This window comes from Schistocerca piceifrons, chromosome 7 (genome assembly GCF_021461385.2).
Source record: "Schistocerca piceifrons isolate TAMUIC-IGC-003096 chromosome 7, iqSchPice1.1, whole genome shotgun sequence".
NCBI lineage: Eukaryota > Metazoa > Arthropoda > Insecta > Orthoptera > Acrididae > Schistocerca > Schistocerca piceifrons.
This window is the reverse complement of record NC_060144.1, coordinates 134,374,978-134,397,250: the sequence shown is the minus strand read 5'-3', so window position 1 is coordinate 134,397,250 and position 22,273 is coordinate 134,374,978. Positions and strand designations below refer to the sequence as shown.

General features: G+C 49.6%; 1 protein-coding gene across 1 annotated transcript in view; it reads right to left on the bottom strand.

Moving 5' to 3' along the window:
- LOC124804706 (dmX-like protein 2) overlaps window positions 1-22,273 on the bottom strand; it is a 327,684-nt gene that overhangs the window by 276,760 nt on the left and 28,651 nt on the right. The window contains exon 10 of the mRNA XM_047264965.1: window positions 2,215-2,320. Coding sequence (XP_047120921.1) covers window positions 2,215-2,320 — 106 coding nt within the window. The remainder of the gene's footprint in view (window positions 1-2,214; window positions 2,321-22,273) is intronic.

Below are 22,273 nucleotides of genomic sequence, written 5' to 3'. Positions count from 1 at the left end.
ATATCATATTAAAATAAAAGTTAACTGTAGCATAGGCAAGTATTAGCATTAATTATTACAATGTTTAATGAGGATATATTGTTAAATCAATTAAAATTAATGACTCATTAGCTTTGTTGCTGGCACAATTTACTGCAAGATATCCGATAATGTAAATATATGTTGCTAACAATGTGTGCTCCCAATTATTAGTGTGCGGATTATTCGGTTTGCAATATTTTTCTCTAGTAAACAGCAATATATAATCCATAGTGTGACAATAAACACCATTTACATTGATTAAACAACTGCCACATGATAATAGAGTACCAATTCCATTGTTATTGGCCAGCCTATTCTGTGTAAATCGAAAACCAACTCAGTTTTATGATGATAATCAGCATGTAAGTGTCAATAAAGTAAGTTAAAAGAAATTTGTAAAAATGATGACGGAGAAACGAAAGAAACATTGTTGATATTAAAACAAAAAATAGAATTAAATGAAAGATCTGAGAAGGGGGAAACTTCCACAAAACTAAGTGCTGATTATGGTATTGAAATGCATAAAAAAGAATAAGCAGAAAATGCAGGATTTTGTCAGGGAAGGTGATTCTAGTTCAGGGCCACCTGTATGGAAAAAGCATGAAGAGATCTACATCTGAGAACCAGATGCTGCTATTTTGTAGTGGTTTAGCCAAAAAAGAGCAGAAGGTATAATTGTTTCATACGTACTGTGTGATGAAAAAGCCAAATTTTGTCTTGACACTCTAAGGTTGCAGAGAGGATTTAATGCCTCATCTGGGTGGCTAACCATATTTAAACAATGTCTTGGGATCCGTGAACTTATTGTGCAAGGACAGTGGCTGGTTCCTTCCGGGAAGAATTTCAGAAATTTGTGGAAGTACAGGATTTCGCATGAGACAAAATTTATAATGCATACGAAAGGGGTCTGTACTGGAAATGTCTACTGAGCAGAACCCCTGCTTTTAAGAGCAAAGTTTGTGCTTTTGTGCTCCTGGATGTAAGTCGTCTAAAGGGTGCATTACAATTTTGTGCACTGCTAATGCTCTGGAAATCACAAAGTGAAACTACAAGTGATTGGAATTTCAAAAAACCCTGAGCAATAAAGGATATCATAGCTGAGCGTCTCTCTATGCATTATTACACTAAAAAGGAGCATGGTGGATAGTGAAATTTTCAAAAACTGGTTCCACACATTCAGTTTGTACCACAAGTTTGGTGATTTTTTAGAATAAAAACAATTGCCACAAAAGGCTGTTCTATTACTTGACAACTCCCCATCACAACTTGATGAGAGAATTCTCATATCTGATGATAGTCTCAACGTAACTAAGTTTTTATATCCAAAGGTGACTCCCATTATACATACAATGGACCAAGGCATAATTGCACTGATAGAATGCACTACTGGACTAGTCTACTGAGAGTGCAGGTCGATGTTGACGATTTGTTGTCATTCTGGAAGAAATTGACAGTTCTAAGTGCAATACACAGGGTTTCTGATACCTAGTAGGAAGTCAAGCCATGTACACTAGTTCAATCATGGAGGACAACTTTTCCAGATATGGAAGAAACTGATCTTCAAGGTTTCAGTGATGAAGAAATAACAACTGCACAAATAATGAATCTGACAATGGGATTGAATGTCATGAAGATGCCAATGAAGAAAACTTGAATCAGTGGCTGAAGATTGCCGTATGTGAAACCAGTTTCAGAACATGAGTGATGCTGAAATTGTGACAGCTGCTTCACAGTAAAGCAAAGAAGAGCACTGTGAATGTGAAAGATGGGATGAAAACAATGACCTTGTCAGATACTGTACTACACTGCAATGTGTTGATACTATTCTAGATTATATGGACCCAAGGGTGTTTCAATACAGTCACATGATCTCTGCACGAAAAATTTGAAATGACGTAAAAAAAAAATTCGGCTGCTCTCAGCAGCAGACCTACAACGCAGACTATTTTAAGAAGTAAACAAGCCTACACCACCTGTGCACAGAACTTTGATAAACTTTCTAACAAAGAATAAATGTTTGAAAGTATCTCGATTAGCCTTTTCTTTTTTTATTATTATTCATGCATCTTCTCCTCCACTTAACAGGAGTAACTGGGAGTACACCATATTACATGTAGTTTATTTTAATAAAATGGTGTCACTGATTCCTTCAAACTACCTAAGATGCAATAAACCATAGTGTTTTCAACATACCTGATAGACTGGTGACTGTGGCCACTGCTTGAGGGGAAGCTGCCGTGGTGTTCATCGCTGCTCTCATCTTGAGACTGAGACTTGCCAATTTTTGCTTGTCTCTTTCCTGATAACACAAGGGGGAAAAGGATACTACTAACATCACTATATAATACAATCACACTAATGGCAAACACATTAAGATCCATTGAGTGATACCTACACTGAAATCAATGAATGACTTAAATAAAAAAAAAAGAGACAAGATCTGGTTTCATCTGTATAACAGATACAATGGCTGCTGGCAGTGATAACAGTGCATGTATAAGATTAAGAATCATCAATGGTATGATTTGATTAACAGGATAAGGGCCATGGTATAGATGAAATTGCCAGAAAGCAATATACAGATAAGTCATTCATACCCACAATTATATAGTTGAATAAAGAAAACACATTTAAGATATGACAGGACAACTCCTCACCATACACAAGGAATGTTGAGCAGTGGATACGCACACAAAAATTGTACATCGTACCCAAGATTTCAAACTTTTCTTCAGAGCACATACATACACATACTTACATCAGAGGTATTTGGATGGGATTGTTGAGGTGGAGGAGAGCTGAGAGAGGAGCTTGGGTTGCGGAATGAGATGGGGCAGAAGTTGGACGAGATGCAGGAGTGTGAAGAGGAGGAGTGAGTGGAGCTGATGGGAGGGGGCAGTAACGGGGCGGTAAAGGGGGGAGAGGGGCGGTAAAGGGGGGAGAGGGGCGGTAAAGGGGGGGAGGCGCGGTAAAGGGGGGGAGGGGCGGTAAAGGGGGGGAGGGGCGGTAAAGGGGGGGAGGGGCGGTAAAGGGGGGAGGGGCGGTAAAGGGGGGAGGGGTGGTAAAGGGGGGAGGGGCGGTAAAGGGGGGAGGGGCGGTAAAGGGGGGAGGGGCGGTAAAGGGGGGAGGGGTGAGAGGGGCGGCCTGAGGCCGGAGGGGTGAGAGGGGCGGCACGAGGGCGGAGGGGTGACAGGGGCGGCGCGAGGGCGGAGGGGTGACAGGGGCGGCGCGAGGGCGGAGGGATGAGAGGGGCGGCGCGAGGGCGGAGGGATGAGAGGGGCGGCGCGAGGGCGGAGGGGTGAGAGGGGCGGCGCGAGGGCGGAGGGGTGAGAGGGGCGGCGCGAGGGCGGAGGGGGGATGGGCAGTACAAGGGGGAGGCTAGCGGTATAAGGGGGGAGACAGGCGGTACAAGGGGGGAGGGAGGAGACGGGCGGTACAAGGGGGGAGGGAGGAGACGGGCGGTACAAGGGGGGAGGGAGGAGACGGGCGGTACAAGGGGGGAGGGAGGAGACGGGCGGTACAAGGGGGGAGGGAGGAGACGGGCGGTACAAGGGGGGAGGGAGGAGACGGGCGGTACAAGGGGGGAGGGAGGAGACGGGCGGTACAAGGGGGGAGGGAGGAGACGGGCGGTACAAGGGGGGAGGGAGGAGACGGGCGGTACAAGGGGGGAGGGAGGAGACGGGCGGTACAAGGGGGGAGGGAGGAGACGGGCGGTACAAGGGGGGAGGGAGGAGACGGGCGGTACAAGGGGGGAGGGAGGAGACGGGCGGTACAAGGGGGGAGGGAGGAGACGGGCGGTACAAGGGGGGAGGGAGGAGACGGGCGGTACAAGGGGGGAGGGAGGAGACGGGCGGTACAAGGGGGGAGGGAGGAGACGGGCGGTACAAGGGGGGAGGGAGGAGACGGGCGGTACAAGGGGGGAGGGAGGAGACGGGCGGTACAAGGGGGGAGGGAGGAGACGGGCGGTACAAGGGGGGAGGGAGGAGACGGGCGGTACAAGGGGGGAGGGAGGAGACGGGCGGTACAAGGGGGGAGGGAGGAGACGGGCGGTACAAGGGGGGAGGGAGGAGACGGGCGGTACAAGGGGGGAGGGAGGAGACGGGCGGTACAAGGGGGGAGGGAGGAGACGGGCGGTACAAGGGGGGAGGGAGGAGATGGGCGGTACAAGGGGGGAGGGAGGAGATGGGCGGTACAAGGGGGGAGGGAGGAGATGGGCGGTACAAGGGGGGAGGGAGGAGATGGGCGGTACAACGGGGGAGGGAGGAGATGGGCGGTACAACGGGGGAGGGAGGAGATGGGCGGTACAACGGGGGAGGGAGGAGATGGGCGGTACAACGGGGGAGGGGGGGGAGAATAGCTGCTGGAGGTGGACTGTGGTCGGGGAGTGGAGGGGGAGGTTTCATGTGGAGGGGGCAGACACTGGAGATTGGAGGTGTTGGACAGCAGGTTTTAGAGAGGGCAGCGTTTGAAGTGGTTTGATGTTGGAGAGCAGGATTGATTGGAGTTGAGGAGGGGTCACAACAGAGGAGGGGCTGGAGCGGACGGGGGGGGGGGGGGCTGGAGCGGAAGGGGGGGGGGCTGGAGCGGAAGGGGGGGGGGCTGGAGCGGAAGGGGGGGTGGCTGGAGCGGAAGGGGGGGTGGCTGGAGCGGAAGGGGGGGGGCTGGAGCGGAAGGGGGGGGGCTGGAGCGGAAGGGGGGGCGGCTGGAGCGGAAAGGGGGGGGGGGCTGGAGCGGAAGGGGGGGGCTGGAGCGGAGGGGGGGCCTTTAGGGGAGGGGGGGGCTGGAGCGGACGGGGGGGGGGCTGGAGCGGACGGGGGGGGGGCTGGAGCGGACGGGGGGGGGGCTGGAGCGGACGGGGGGGGGGCTGGAGCGGACGGGGGGGGGGGCTGGAGCGGACGGGGGGGGGGGCTGGAGCGGACGGGGGGGGGGGCTGGAGCGGACGGGGGGGGGGGGCTGGAGCGGACGGGGGGGGGGGGGCTGGAGCGGACGGGGGGGGCGGGCTGGAGCGGACGGGGGGGCGGGCTGGAGCGGACGGGGGGGCGGGCTGGAGCGGACGGGGGGGGGGGGGGCTGGAGCGGACGGGGCGGGGTGGCTGGAGCGGAAGGGGGGGGGGGCTGGAGCGGACGGGGGGGCTGGAGCGGACGGGGGGGCTGGAGCGGACGGGGGGGCTGGAGCGGACGGGGGGGCTGGAGCGGACGGGGGGGCTGGAGCGGACGGGGGGGCTGGAGCGGACGGGGGGGCTGGAGCGGACGGGGGGGCTGGAGCGGACGGGGGGGGCTGGAGCGGACGGGGGGGCTGGAGCGGAAGGGGGGGCTGGAGCGGACGGGGGGGCTGGAGCGGACGGGGGGGCTGGAGCGGACGGGGGGGCTGGAGCGGACGGGGGGGGCTGGAGCGGACGGGGGGGCTGGAGCGGACGGGGGGGCTGGAGCGGACGGGGGGGCTGGAGCGGACGGGGGGGCTGGAGCGGACGGGGGGGCTGGAGCGGACGGGGGGGCTGGAGCGGACGGGGGGGCTGGAGCGGACGGGGGGCTGGAGCGGACGGGGGGCTGGAGCGGAATGGACTTGGAGTTGGAATGCAGGAGGGGGTTGGAAAGTGGGGAGGTAAATGGTAGTCAGTAATTGGTGTTCTCTTTCAAATTTTACAATGAGTAGGCAATGAAAAGCATCAACTGACATATGGGCAAAGTTTAAGCTGGAGCTGTAATTCACAGTTAAGTGGATTTCTGAATATCAAACTTTATATTATTGCAGTAACTTGAGCTGTTGAGATCATTATTTGCAGCATTAGTACGGTTGATGGAATTTGCTCCTTATCTCGAGTTCTCATCTTTTCCCTCCAATGTATACACATGTTCACAAGTACAAGTGAGTGGTAGTGAACACTGGTGAATTGCTATTACTGCTCATTCACTTGTGTTCACTTTCATTCATTCCGGTCTGAATGAGGCTTTAGAAGTACCCTGAGCATGCAGGAGGAGGAGGAGGAGGAGATTAGTGTTTAGCGTCCCGTCGACAGCGAAGTCATCAGAAATGGAGTACAAGCTCGGATTAGAGAAGGATTGAGAAGGATGGGGCCATGCCATTTTGAAGATAGCACCCTGGAATTTGCCTTAAGCGATTTAGGGAAATCACAGAAAACGTAAATCAGGATGGCTGATGCCGGTTTGAACCTTTGTCCTCCTCAATGTGAGTCCAGTGTGCTAACCACTGTGCTGCCCTGCTCTCTTGAGTATACTGCAGTAGTACGGGTGACTAACATAGGTGAAGTTATGTACACATTGGTGGCAGTAAAAATAAACAGTCTTGCAAACCAATATCAAGTCAACTGTCAAATAAGTTTCTCAAAGAAATAATCACATAGCCAACACGCAACACAAATATATTAAATCTCCTAATCTCCTGGTAAGAAACAGGCCCGATCATTTTGAGAAAGTCATCAAAGACAGGGACCATGATGCTAGTACAGGAACAATGCCTACTAAGGGCAGTATTAAAATCTGACTAAGGCAGAACAATAACATTCTCCTGAAAAACGTGTTTAATTACAAGGAGATTGGATGGGCTGCCATTATTTATATTCAGAAGGTGATTTACCAATGACTTCCCACACACACTTTTAAAAATACAGAATAATTCCACTTTTACATTCCCGGAATTCATGTTTTCCGCCATTTACGACATTTTTTTTTTTAATCGGTCCCGTCAAATTTACTATGCCCACAATGTTAATTTGCACCTGATTTTGCATCAACATATTTATAATTTTCCAACAATTTACGCATTATGAAAAAATGTTTGTGGAGAAAAAAATTATGCTAACATGATGTTGGCTGTCGAATAGTGTTTACAAATATTATGTGGTTAAGTTTCTTGACACCACGGCACGCTACTCAGCGGATTTGAACCGGTAAACGTGTAAAATTTGGAACAAATTGTACCATACCTCCCACAGCTGCCAAGCTCTACTTGGCATAGTGGCTGATGGGAATAACTAGGTTCATTCAAATGAAGATATCATGACCAATCACAACCATTTCCCAACTCTCTACTGTGCAAACAACCGTTTTGTGATTGTTGTGATCATTGAGATTGGTTGGGTGGTTCAAAAGAGGGGGAAGGGGACCAAACTGCGAGGTTATCAGTCCCTTGTTCCTGGTAAAATAATTACACAAAGGAGAGAAGAAAAGAGACATATAGCACAATAACAGGAGAAAGGAAGAACCAGAAAGACAGAAGGGCAACCAACACCACTATGGATAAAACAGGAAGAGAAAACCACAGAGAGAAGCAAGAAACAGGTAGAAGGGATAAAAACAGAGAGCAGATGACTGTGGTGGTGGTGGTTGTTGTTGGGATGTTTAAGAGGGACTAAACAGCTAAGGTCATCAGTCCCCCATTCCAAAAACAGGCGAGACAAAGTCGCAGAGCAGATAAAACCCCAAGGGGAAGGAGACCCCCCCCCCCCCCAGGTGCTAAAGAACACAAATTAGGCAACGAACACTACAGAAAAGAAGAGTACAGACGAACACTAGACAGAAAGAAATGGAAGAAAAGAAGATGGCGGGAGACTGGTTGACTGACCACCGAACAAAAAAAAAAAAAAAAAAAAAAAAAAAAAAAAAAAAGGGGAAAGAGTCAACCATCTGACGACACACCAAAACAGCAACAAATATGGAGAGACGCGAGGACAAAAGACACAGAAACGGAAAGGTGCAGGACCCCCCTAAATGGATCCATAAAAAGGACTAGCACGGATAAAATGTAAAACATTGTCAGCCATGGAGGCATCGTCGCATAAAATCAAAGGCAAGGTGCCCAGGAGATTAAAAGACTGCCGAAGGGTGCGCAGTCGGGGCCACTCCAATAAAATGTGGGCGACCATCAGCCGGGACCCACACCGACACGGGGGGATCCTCCTGACGCAAAAGATGGCCGTGCGTCAGGTGTGTATGGCCGATGCGGAGCCGACACAGGATAACAGAGTCCCTGCGAGAAGACCGCAGGGAGGAGCGCCACACATCGGTCGTCTCCTTGACATGTGAGCCGGGCATCAAACACGAGTCCCACGAAGCGGCAAGTGTCCACCACGTCAAGCAGGTGGCCGTCGAGGTAAAGTTCAGGATGAGGGTGGACCGTCCGACGCCTGCAGAAGTGCATAACTCGAGTCTTGGCAGCAGAGAATTGAAAACCATGAGTCAGAGCCCATGATGCTGCCTTGCGAACGGCGACTTGCAGCCTGCGTTCGGCGACTCCCATAGTTGCGGAGCTAAATGAGATGCAGAAGTCATCGGCATACAAAGAAGGAGACACCGACGACCCCACTGCTGCAGCCAGACCATTAATGGCCACTAGAAATAAGGAGACCCTCAACACCGAGCCCTGCGGGACCCCATTTTCCTGTATATAAGATGAACTAGAGGTGGCACCGACTTGCACCCGGAAAGAGCAGCGCAATAAAAAGCTTTGAAGAAAAGCCGGGAGCCGACCACGAAGACCCCACTCATGCAACGTGGCGAGGATGTGATGCCTCCATGTGGTGTCATACGCCTTCCGCAGATCGAAAAATACAGCAACGAGATGCTGAGGTCGGGCAAAGGCCGTACGGACAGCAGATTCCAGCCGCACCAAATTGTCCGCTGCAGACCGGCCCCGGCGGAAGCCACCCTGGGATGGAGCGAGGAGGCCGCGCGACTCAAGGACCCAACACAAACGCCGCCCCACCATACATTCGAGCAATTTGCTCAAAACGTTGGTGAGGGTAATGGGACGATAGCTGTCCACCGCCAGTGGGTCCGCACCGGGCTTCAAGATGGGGACAATAAGACCCTCTCGCCATTGCGACGGGAACACGCCCTCGCTCCAGATGCGGTTAAAGATGATGAAGATGTGTCTCTGGCAGTCCCTGGAGAGATGCTTCAGCATCTGTGCGTGGATGCAGTCCGGGCCTGGTGCTGTATCAGGGCAATCGGCGAGGGCAGCGAGGAATTCCCTCTCGCTGAAAGGAGCATTGTATTTTTCAGAATGACGCGTGCGGAACGATAACGGCGTCTGCTCGGCACGCTCCTTGAGAGAGCGAAAGGGGGGGGGGGGGGGGGGGGGGGGGGGATAAGTTGCAGTCGCAGAGCTCTTAGCGAAGTGCGCAGCAAGGTGTTCAGCAATGGCGGCAGCGTCCGTGCAGACAGCGCCGTCCAAAGAGATCCCAGGGACACCCGCAGGGGTCTGGTGTCCATAAATCCGCCGTATCCGGGACCACACGAGCGAGGGGGAGACACGGGAGCCCAAGGAGGAGACATACCGCTCCCAGCACTCCTGCTTACACTGTGTAATAAGACGACGGGCGAAGGCACGGAGCCTCTTAAAGGCGATGAGGGTCTCGAGAGACGGGTGCTGCCTATGACGCAGGAGGGCCCGCCTACGGTCGCGAATAGCCTCAGCAATCTCCGGCGACCACCAGGGTACAGCCTTCCTCCGAGGGAGTCCAGAAGAGCGGGGGATGGCAGCCTCGGCCGCCGAAATGATTGACGTGGTTAACACACGGACCACCTCGTCAATGTCACCCTGTGGGGGAGACTCAATGGTTGCCGCGGAAGTAAAACCCGGCCCGTCAGCCCTGTGGAGAGCCCAGCGGGGCAGGCGCCCAGAAGAATGACACTGGGGCAGTGACAAATAGATGGGAAAATGGTCACTACCACACAGGTCAGGATGCACTCTCCAGTGGAGGGATGGGACAAGTCCGATCGATGGCCGAGAACGAGCCATGGGCTACACTGAAATGCGTGGGAGCACCGGTGTTCAAGAGGCTAAGGTCGAGCTGAGCCAACAAATGCTCCACGGCACGACCGCGGTCATCGGAGACAGTCCCACCCCATAGAGGGTTGTGGGCATTGAAATCGCCCAGCAACAAGAAAGATGGCGGCAGTTGGGCGATCAGAGCAGCCAGGATATGCTGCGCGACAGCACCATCCGGTGGAAGGTAAATACTGCAGACGGTAATAGCCTGTGGCGTTCACACCCGAACAGCGACAGCCTCTAAAGCTGTTTGTAGAGGTACAAACTCGCTGTGAAGAGAGTTAAGGACATATATGCAGACGCCACCAGACACCCTTTCATAAGCTGCCCGGTTCTTAAAATAACCCCGATAGCCACGGAGGGCGGGGGTTCGCATTGCTGGAAACCAAGTTTCCTGCAGAGCAATGCAAAGGAAAGGATGACGGCTGATAAGTTGGCGGAGCTCAGCTAGATGGTGGAAGAAACCGCTGCAGTTCCACTGGAGGATGGTATGGGCCATGGATGGGAAAGGCGTGAAGGGACTGGGGAGGCAGATTACGCCTCCGGGGCCCCTGCTGCTACTGAGTCACCACCTGGACAACAGCCATCTATTGCGTCCGAGGGACTGGCGAGATCCAGGTCCTCAGCGGACACCAGAATCTCCACCTCATCTTCGGACGCAGAGGGAGAAGGTTGCGGTGGGACAGGGGCCACCGCAATTTCAGGATGCTTGGGAGCCTTTTTCTTCGACTGGTTTGCGCGCTGTGCCTTAGGTGGGTCTGATTGGGAGGGCCTCACTGGGTCAGTCTCAGGGACTGAAGACGACCGTGACGCCCTACGACCAGCGACCGGTGGTTGTTTGACAAACTTGCGGGTGTCCGCTTTGGCACTGGGCAAAGCCTGGGATAGGAGGGCCCCAAGGGACCCCTTCCGGGCGAGAGGAGCCGAAGAAGGCACACGCTTCTCTGGCTGTGAAGGGGGAACAGATGTCCCCGGTGGTTGGGGTGGTGTTGCTCCTGAAGTAGATGGAGCAGGAGCAACAGGGAGTGAAGTGCCCCCCCCCCCCCCCCCCCCCCCAACCAAGAGGGCCGGTGAATTCTGGCAGAGCTGAGAGCGAACTGGTGTTGCAGCAGCGGCATAGGTAGACGTCATGGACACTGGATGTAGCCGCTCGTATTTCCGCCTTGCCTCGGTGTAGGTCAGGCGGTCCAGGGTCTTATACTCCATTATCTTCCTTTCCTTCTGGAAGATCCGACAGTCCGGTGAGCAGGGGGAATGGTGTTCTCCACAGTTAACACAGATGGGAGGCGGAGCACATGGAGTATCAGGATGCGACGGACGTCCGCAAACCCCACACGTGATGCTGGAAGTACAGCGAGATGACATGTGCCCGAACTTCCAGCATTTGAAACACCGCATTGGAGGAGGGATATATGGTTTCACATCACAACGGTAAACCATCACCTTAACCTTTTCGGGTAAGACATCACCCTCAAAGGCCAAGATGAAGGCACCGGTGGCTACCTGATTATCCCTCGGACCCCGATGGATGCACCGGACGAAGTGAACACCTCGTCGTTCGAGGTTGGCGCGTAATTCATTGTCGGACTGCAGAAGAAGATCCCTGTGGAATATAATACCCTGGACCATGTTGAGACTCTTACGCGGCGTGATGCTAACGGAAACATCCCCCAGCTTGTCACAATGGAGCAACCTCCGTGACTGGGCAGAGGATGCCGTTTTGATTAGCACAGAACCAGAGCGCATCTTGGACAAGACCTCCACCTCCTCAAACTTGTCCTCTAAATGCTCCACAAAAAACTGGGGCTTGGTCGACATGAACGATTCTCCATCAACTCGCGTACACACGAGGTACCGGGGGGAATATTCTCCACTGCTTTCTTTAGCAAGACGTTCCTCCCATGGAGTAGCTAGGGAGGGAAATGATCGCTGATCAAATTTCTTCCCGTTGAGGTTAGACCTCGATCGCTTAGAGACTGCTGGTGGAGGCCCACCAGCGATAGATGATGTACCACGCTTCATTGCGGGTCATCCGCCCTGATGCCACCTACTCCGACCAAGGGCTCTCCCCACGGGTGCCACCCAGCCACAGCAATAGCCACCTGGCAGGATGGCCATTGCCGGGAGTCCTGATGCCCCAGGGAGATGGGCATCTACTCCTTGGCATACGTGGGGAGTGAACAGCGCAGGCATCAGTAGAGCGATCCCTGTGTTGTCAGGGGGCTACAACGAAGAGGGTACATGGCGGCCCCACCACAACGGACCGGCTACCGTGCTGGATGTTAGGTGACATGTGGTCCATGGGCGTCGTCAGCGCAGAAAATGGCCCTGCACAGTGCTTGGCAGAAAGTGCACGCAGGAGTGCATCCATGCTAAAAATTAATGGCAACAAGTCCGGTAACTGAAGAGTCTGTTGCAGGGCAGCAAAAGGAGGACAGCTCCCCAAGAAATGGGCCACTGTCAGCCGGGCACCGCACTGACACTGAGGTGGGTCATCATGGCACAGGAGGTAGCCGTGTGTCAACCAAGCGTGGCCAATGCGGAGCCAACAGAGAACCACAGAGTCCCTACAAGAGCCCTGCGTGGAGGTCTTCCACATACTCGTAGTCTCCTTAATGGCATGCAGCTTGTTGTGCATACTGAGATTATGCCAATCCGTCTCCCAAAGCCGCAAAACCTTGCGGCCTAGTACTGAACGCAGGTCAGTTGCAGAGAATCCCATCTCCATAAGTGGTTTCCGTGTATCCTGCTTGGCTAGTCTGTCGGCCAGTTTGTTGCCTGGAATTCCGATGTGACCTGGGATTCAGACAAACACCACTGAACAACTGGATTGTTCCAGGGCATAGATGGACTTTTGGATGGTTGCTATCAAAGGATGACGAGGGTATCACTGGTCATTAGCTTGTAGACTGCTCAAGGAGTCACTACACAGAAGAAATGACTTACCAGGGCATGTAAGGATGTGCTCAAGAGCACGAGATAACTGGCTCGGCAGTGGAAACACTGCATGAATCGGGCAAGGAACGCTGTTCAATACGTTCTTCATGGACATCGAGAAGCTGATGTGTTCATCAGGCATCGAGCCTCATCACCACTTCATGGCCTTGGTATATGTCAAGAATTGAGAGGAAGTGGCAGCAGAGAGCTGGGGGGCTAATTGAGTCCTTAGGGCCATGTGAAAGGACCAAGCAAAGCTGCTATCTAGGTTTACACCCTGGAGGTGTACATGAATTGACCTCAAATATAGGTGGTAAAGACAAGGACTCCAGTTCGGAAAGAAGGGATTGGACATGAACCACAATTAGAAGCCCTGACTTGGGCTGCCGATGTGCAAGATGAACTGCTGTGGGCAGGAAAAGAAGACAGTAATTTGGATGCGCAGGAGAACTATGAATGTGTGCAACACAACTTGCCAGTAGTTATGCACACCTAATCTGCAATCAAGGGACTCCAGCCGGCAACAGGATACTCGTCCTAAAAGCTCCTATCACTAGGCGAATGCCACAGTGGTGCACTGGCTCAAGCAAACGCAACACTGAGGGAATCGCCGAACCATAAACCAGAGCCCCATATTCAAGGCGGGATTGAACAAGGACTCTGTAGAGCTGCAGTAGCGTAGAGCGATCTGCACCCCAGTTGGTGTTGCTCAGGCAGCGGAGGGCACTGAGGTGCTGCCAGCACTTCCGCTTAAGCTACTGAAGGTGAGGAAGCCACGTCAATCAGGCATCAAAAACCAGTCCTAAGACCCTGTAGGTGCTTCTCAGCAACACCAGTTCTGGTGGAGCAGTACGAAATGCAGAAGACTGCAAACAGAGAAGTGAGACGGATGGCCCTACAACTGCTGCTAGACCATTAATGGCCATTAAAAATAGATATACACTCAATAAAGAGCCCTGCAGGACCCCTGTCTATTGGATATGGGGGAACTAAGGGAGGCACCAACTTGGACACGGAAAGTACGAAGCGACAGAAAATTTTGGATAAAAATTGGGTGTGGGCCTTGGAGACCCCACTAGTATAATGTGTCAAGGATATGATGTCGCCAGGTCATGCCATACGATTTTTGTAAATAAAAAAAGACAGCAACCAGGTGTTGGTGTCTGAAAAAGGCTGTTTGAATGGCAGACTTGAGGGCACAAGATTATCAGTGGTAGAGCGACCCTGGCGGAAGCCACCCTGACATGGAGCCAGTAGGCCACATGACTACAGGACCCAACCCAACCTCTGACGCAACATTTATTCCTGCAGCTTAAAAAAAATGTTGGTGAGGCTGATGGGCCGATAGCTATCCACACCAAGTGGGTTTTTACCAGGTTGAGCACCGGAATGATGGTGCTCTCCCACCACTGCGATGGAAAGATGCCATCGCACCAGATCCGGATGAAGATGACGAGGAGATGTTGCTTGTAGTCAGATGAGAGATGTTTAATCATCTGACTGTGGATCCGATCTGGCCCAGGAACAGTGTCAGGGCAATGTGCAAGGGCACTGAGGAGCTTTCACTCTGAAAATGGGGCGCTATAGGATTCACTGTGGCATGTAGTGAACAAGAGGACTTCCCTTCCAGCCACCAGGAACACCTGTTGGGGTCTGGTACTCAAAAACACGTTTGATCGTTGCCCAGACTTGGGAAGGTGACGTATGGCTTACAATGTTTGAGACCTATCTCTCCCAACATTCCTGCTTCTGTCGTTTGATAAGTTGGCGAACGTGGGCACAGAGCCATTTAAAGGCTATGAGGTGCTCCACAGAAGGATGCTGCTTATGCCACTGTAGAGTTTGCCAACGCTCCTTAATTGCTTCAGGGACTTCCGGAGACCATCAAGGGATTGCCTTTCACTGGGAGCATCCTAAAGATCGAGGGATTGCCTTTTCTGCCACAGAAATGATTGTTTTAGTCATCTGCTGAACCATCACATCGATGTTGCCATGTGGGAAAGATTCAATGGTTACAGCAGAGGCGAAAGTTTCCCAGTCCGTCTTGTTTAAAGCCCATTGGGGCAGGTGTCTGTGGACCTGACACCGGGGCAGTAACAGGAAGATGGGGACGTGGTCACTACCGCACAAGTCATCATGTGCTCTCCAGTGGATGGCTGGGAGAAGTCCTGGGCTGCAAATCGATAAATCAATGGCAGAGTAACTACCATGAGCCACACTGAAATGTGTGGCAGCCCCAGTATTTAAGAAGCAGAGGTCGAATTGAGGCAGTATAGTTTTGACATCTCTGCCTCTGCCAGTAAGCACAGTGCCACCCCACAAGGGATTATGGGCATTAAAATCTCCTACAAGTATGAAAGGTTTAAGGAGTTGAACAATCAGTGCAGCTAATACATTCAGGGGTACTGCACCATCTGGAGGAAGATATACATTGCAGACAGTTATTTCCTGCGTTGTCCTTATTCTGACGGCCACAGCTTCAAGAGGGGTTTGAAGTGGCACAGTTTCACTACACACTGAGTTTAGAACATAAACGCAAACTCCACGTGACACTATTATAGTAGCTATGGTTCCTGTAATACCCCTTATAGTCGCGGTGGGCAGGGGTCTGAATTGCTGGGAACCAGGTTTCCTGGAGGGCAATGCAGAAAGCAGGTGTAAAGCTTAACAGTTGCCGTAGCACAGCCAGGTGGTGAAAAAAACTGCTGCAATTCCACTGGAGGATGACATCATGAGACTGGGAAGGCATGGAACTTTACGCCTCAGGATCACCTGATGCCATCGTCTGATTGCCTGAGCAGTCTATATCCATTGTGTCTGAGGGTCTGGTGAGATCTAGGTCCTCAGCAGCTGCCAGAATCTTCACCCCATATTCAGATGCAGAGCTTGTAGGTAGCGGTGGTGTGGGTGCCACCACAATTCCCTTGGTCTTGAGGATCTCCTTTTTGGATTTCTCTTGCTGCTCCTTGGGTTTCCCTGGCTTGGAGGACTTAATTCGTTCAGTCTCTGGGACTTAGGATGAGCGTGAAGCACTATGACCAGCTGCTTTTGGGCTCTTCAGCCACTGGCGGGTGTCATCTTTCCCACCAGCAGAAACCTGGGAAGGGAGTGACCCAAGGGACTCTTTCCTAGTGAGAGGAGCCGGAGAAGACTTACACTTCTCCGGCGCAGAAGTGGGGAATGGGACTGATATCCCCAATGGTTCTGAGGGAGTCGGGGGAGGGGGGGGGGTGTTGCTCCCGAGGCAGGTGGTGCAGGAGCAACAGGCAGGGAAGTGCCCCCCACCACCAAGGGGGCAGGTGTACTCTTCCAGCTCTGAGAGGTGACTGTGGTGGCAGAGCTGATGGGGCTAGAACTGTTGTAGTGGTGGCGTAAGATGATGTCATACGTCCAGGATGTAGGCGTTCAAATTTCCTCTTAGCCTCAGTGTAGCTCGTTGGTTCAGGGTCTTGTACTCCAAGATTTTCCTTTCTTTCTTTCTTTCTGGAGAATCCTGCAGTAGGGAAGCAAGGCGAATGGTGCTCCTCCCAGTTGACACAGATGGTAGGCAGGGCACATGGAGTGATGGGATGTGATGGACGTCTGCAATCTCGACACGTGATGCTGGAGGTACAGTGGGAAGACATATGGGCGAACTTCCAGCATTTAAAGCACCGCATTGGGGGAGGGATATAGGGCTTTACATCACAGTGGTAGACCATCATCTTGACCTTCTCAGGTAATGTATCACCCTCAAAGGCCAAGACAAAAGCACCAGTGACACCATTATCTCTTGGACCCCAGTGGCCACGCCGAACGAAATGACACCTCGTTGCTCTAAATGGTGCACAGCTCACCGTCAGACCGCAAAAGAAGTTCGCTGTGAAATATGATGCCCTGAACCATATTTAAGCTCTTATGGGGCGTGATGTTTACAGAAACATCCCCCAGCTTATCACAAGCGAGATACGCCCGTGACTGGGCAGAGGATGCCTCTAAAGGCTCAACAGAAAACTGAGGCTTCATTGTCATGAAAGATTATCCATCAGCACTTGAACATACAAGGTACTAGGGCAAAGAAGAGCCACTGCCATCCTTAGCCTGACATTCCTCCCATGGTGTAGCCAGGGAGGGGAACGATTTGGGGTCGTACTTATGTGTGTTGAATTGAGCCCGTGAGCACTTAAGAGACTGTCGGTGTTTGACCACCAGTGAAAGATGATGTACTGCGCTTCACGCGTGTCATCCACCCTCTCCAACCAGGGGTCCTCCCCACGGGCGCCATCCTGTCGCAGCTAAGTCCACCTGGCAGGATGGCCATTGCCGGGAGTCCCAATGCCCCAGGGTGACAGGCATCCACTCCTCGGCATACACAGGGAGTTAACGGCGCAGGCATCACCAGAGTGATCTCTGTATGGTCAGGGGGCTACAACCAACGTGGTACATGGCGGCCCCACCACAACGGACTGGCTACCGTGCTGGACAGCAGGTGCAACCAAGCAAACAATTCCATTATCATCGTTAGCGTAGAAAACGATACTGCACAGGTGATGGAAAAATATGCACCCAGGAGGTTGACCTCAACCAACTGTTAGAGAATGAGAAGAAGTGCAGATCCATGTCAGCGAAGGACACAATAGGTCTCAGTGCATGATGGACACGACACACTGTGTAAGGCGCCCTTCCCCAATTGGCTCGCTCTTCAGAAAAATTTTGAAAAATGAAGGTCAAACCCTACAGGGGACCATCACTTAAAGGCCGAAACATGAGAGACTCCATTTAGTTGCCTCTTATGACAGGCAGGAATACCTCAGGCCTATTCTAAACCACGGACCCACAGGGAGAGATCATAGTGACACGTTTGTCAAACCACATTTAGCATGTTTCGGCGTATGGCCACTTGGAGCAATAGTTGACACTGTCATTCACTTTGCATTGCTCAGATGTTTTTAGTTTAAACACAGTGCTGATTACGTATTTTATTCATGCTGAGCAAAACATGTTTTGAGAATTTATTCCCATTTTCAAGTGCAGTATTTACGTATGTAATTTTGTGATGTTCCACAGTAAACTACGTGAGTGGTAGTTTGTGTGTGTGTGTGTGTGTGTGTGTGTGTGTGTGTGTGTGTGTGTGTGTGGTTTTCTATATAACTGATGAGGCACAGAACCTGATAAACTCAAGAAGATGACTACAGTGCAAAAGATGCAGAATAACACATATTCAAACACCACACAAAATACTTATTTATGTGTTTGCTCTCAGCAATGTGAAAAACTCTAGAAACGTGTCATGCTAAGCATGAAAAAATATGTAACTACATCTACATCTACATCCATACTCCACAAGCCACCTGACGGTGTGTGGCGGAGGGTACCTTGAGTACTTCTATCGGTTCTCCCTTCTATTCCAGTCTTGTATAGTTCGTGCAAAGAAGGATTGTTGGTATGCCTCTGTGTGGGCTATAATCTCTCTGATTTTATCCTCATGATCTCTTCGCGAGATATACGTAGGAGGGAGCAATATACTGTTTGACTCCTCGGTGAAGGTATGTTCTGGAAACCTCAACGAAAGCCCGTACCGAGCTACTGAGCGTCTCTCCTGCAGAGTCTTCCACTGGAGTTTATCTATCATCTCTGTAAAGCTTTCGCGATTACTAAATGAGTCTGTAATGAAGCGCACTGCTCTCCGTTGGATCTTCTCTTTCTCTTCTATCAACCCTATCCGGTACGGATCTCACACTGGTGAGCAGTATTCAAGCAGTGGGCGAACAAGTGTACTGTAACCTACTTACTTTGTTTTCGGATTGCATTTCCTTAGGATTCTTCCAACGAATCTCAGTCTGGCATCTGCTTTACCGACAATCAACTTTATATGATCATTCCATTTTAAATCACTCCTAATGTGTACTCCCAGATAATTTATGGAATTAACTGCTTCCAGTTGCTGACCTACAATATTGTAGCTAAATGATAAGGGATCTTTCTTTCTGTTATGCCAACTAGTGCAGTATTTCATTATTTAAATAATGAATGACAGCTGCAAGCCTTCAAAAACATCGATTATGACATGAAACTGAGTCAAACGTTCCTACTTCCCAGACAGTTATCAGTTACAGTTACATCAGCAGTTTTTATTACATAATAAACCTTCTATAGACAACAAACAAGTCCATGAGAAGTGTTTTGATGCCTGTTACGTACATATATCATATATAAAGAGCAAGGTGGTATCCTATACATAAATTTCACAGCGAAAAACGTTATTTCCCACATTTTACATTTTCCTGCCTTTTACAACATTTTTTTGAAGCCTCTTGAAAAGTGTGAAAGTGGGGTTTCACAATAGTAAACTGTACATCACTTATAAAATTGTTAGTTCCTTCTGCCTCATTCCTCTCTGAGGAAGGAATTAAAGTTCTCAAAGCTACCTGCACTTTTTTCTACTTTTAAATGAGTCGTCAGCAACACTTCATGCCAAATCCTAAAAATAAATGCTCATAACATTAAGGACATGAGCTGCAGTCGAACCAAAAACGTCATAGTGATACTTATTACTCAGGTAATGAGTGCAGGGGAACATTCATGGGAATGCTGCATCATCGCTCTTGGCAAGGTCCCAGTGGGGGCAGTTTGTTGTAGCCTTCCTCTGACCTGTTATGAAGTGTTAAATGTGTGTCTGAATCATGTGGACAGCATGTACTAGTTCTTGTACAATGTAGTGTTAGATTTGTGTTGTTTTGGATGAAAGGAAGAGAGAGCGTGACACCTGGTGCCAGCCAACAGCCCACTCCTCTCGAAGAGCACCAAGGGTCCCACTGAGCTAAATGTCCTAAGCTGATGGATGGATCACTATCAACTTCAAATGCCCTCATTTTGTGACACACTGAGGAGATGCTGGAATTTAATCCAGGACATTGGTGCAAAGGCGATAGGAACTTTACTGACAGTGAAAATTTTCCACCACCAGGATTTGAACTGCTTAGCTCCGAGTTAAACACCACTGCACAGACAAGGGTTAGCATTCTCAGTTACGGGGGCAAGTAACTGAACCTCCAACAAATCGTAAATTGTGCTTTGATAAATACAATGATATTTTTATGAATCACTGTGAAAGAGCTTGTCATAAGCAGAAGCAATTATAAACAAGTAGAACTGAAAACAAATAATACAGTTCAGGAAATACAAAGCTAACAAAAACAATACCTCTCACATCTAGAAAGGATTAAACATGACCAGTTCCTGTGACAAGTTTATTTTTATCATCTGAAAGGAAAACATAACTCTGGCTTACATCAACCAATTATCATACTTCCCTATATCCAACTGCACCTAACCTTGAGCATAAGATAAAGTGACAGACACTTTGTGAATTAATGAACCTGGAAGCAAGGGAAACTTTTATAGCGAGGAAACATTATCTACCTATTGGGCTCCTTGCATTTCTTTAATGCTACATAAATACCAAAAAGTTGATACTGAATGGAATAGGGTACATTTTGCCTTGTATTCCCAGTAATTTTCTACCCATTACACAAAAGATACCCCATCTATTCAGCAACTGTATAAGCTCTATTGGATACATACTCGTAATATGACTTCGATTCAAATATAAATGGTAATTGTGCCAGTGTACTGTGCAAGCAGTTCCGAGTGTGATAGTGCATTGGGGGGCTGAAGTTTGATGTGTTCGAGAGAGGGAACCAGCTTGGTTTGCTGCTGTCCTGGTCTCATTGGTGCTGAATGAACAAGAAGTTCCTTCGTTTGTTGCACAACATATTACAATAAAATTTTTTGCCCATGAAGGGGTTAAACACTCAGAGATTTTAACTCATTTTAAGGCACAGTTTGGGGATGGTCCACTGTCGCATAACAGACAATTTAAAGGTGCATCCACATGATGCCTTTTTTTCTGTTCAACTCTGCACATGGGCATAAATTTTTCAACAGCACAACTACACATGTGCATCTGTGCAAGTGTGATTTCCTGGAAATGGAGACCATGTGTACAGCGCATTGCTTCCCACCTTCCGTGAGAATCTTTGAGCTTTTTAGCAGGTGACAGGCAGCTGGGTCCCATCTGTGTTTCTTGCGTAGTGTGTTGAGGTTATGCTGTGAAGCAATGTATGTGCAATAAATAATGCCTACTGATTCCAAAGGAAGCATGCTTAAATTTATGGGCAATCACAGACATAGAAAAGTCTTATGGAATGTCACTTTTAAAAATTATTTGAATAAAGATTTGAGATGTGATACCCTGATCATCAAGTATTAGATAAAAAGTCTCTGACCATATTACTGTAAAGAATGAGATATTGTAAGCTCCAAAGTATGGAAGCAGAGAAGAATGGGCCAGAAATTTATGGAAAGTGTATGAGAACTGTGGAGGGGTTGGGTTGTTAGCGGGCAGAGACCAAATAGCGAGGTCATCAGACTCATCGGATTAGGGAAGGACGGGGAAGGAAGTCGGCCATGCCCTTTCAAAGGAACCATCCCGGCATTTGCCTGGAGCGATTTAGGGAAATAATGGAAAACCTAAATCAGGATGGCCGGACATGGGATTGAACCATCATCCTCCCGAATGCGAGTCCAGTGTGCTAACCACTGCGTCACCTTGCTCGGTAACTGTGGATGAATATTCATTATATGGTGACTTAAATAAGAGAAATGGTGGAGTGTGTGTAGCTCCTCAACAAAGTACTAGAAATATAAATATATAATTGTAAACACAACTTGCATTCTCATGGATTCTGGTATCTATCACTTCCCCAAATTTGTCAAGTCCAAGGATGTTAATCTATACACAATCTTTAATGACTGAAGTTGTATAAATAACCTTTTTTTTATGAAATAGAATTCCAATGACACATTGCAAGTTAATTAAGCTTCACATAATGACTAAGAACTTCCATTAATTATTCCTCAGTTTCTGTTATAATCACTGTAGTGCTTTGTTTCAAAATGTGAATTAAATAGTTCAAACTTGTATATAAGTCACCGATTACCAGCTAACAAAATGTTATTGTATTATTGGTGTGGTTTGTGAAGCAGATAATCTAAAATTTTCCTTTGATCTCCTGAAATTTACAAAAAAAAAAACATTGTTATCACTTTTTATTTGTCATACCTCTGTTATTTAGATTCTTCTTTACCTACATTCCTTTTTCTGTTGTCTTTTCATCAAAATTAATGCAGCACAAGTTCACAATCAAAGAAGGTGATCCATAACAGACTGCTTGCACAATGAGGCAATGTTTGGACACGAGAACAGCCACATCTACAGGCGTTCTTTCAAAAAAAAATTTGTGCATAACCTTATTTCCATGTGTCTGTGCACAAAGAAAGGGCCATTGTTGATGTCCGCGGTCTAGTCTCACAGATGACAACATCTGTGCCGTTCAAGGGCTTATTGTAGGTGACCAACACTGCACTGCTGAAGAAATCTCAGCAGAAGTGGGTATCAGCATTGGGAGTTCTCATACCATTATCGGTAAATAGCTTAGCTGTAGAATAATTAGTGCTTGATGGTTTCCAAAGTTGGTAATGGAAT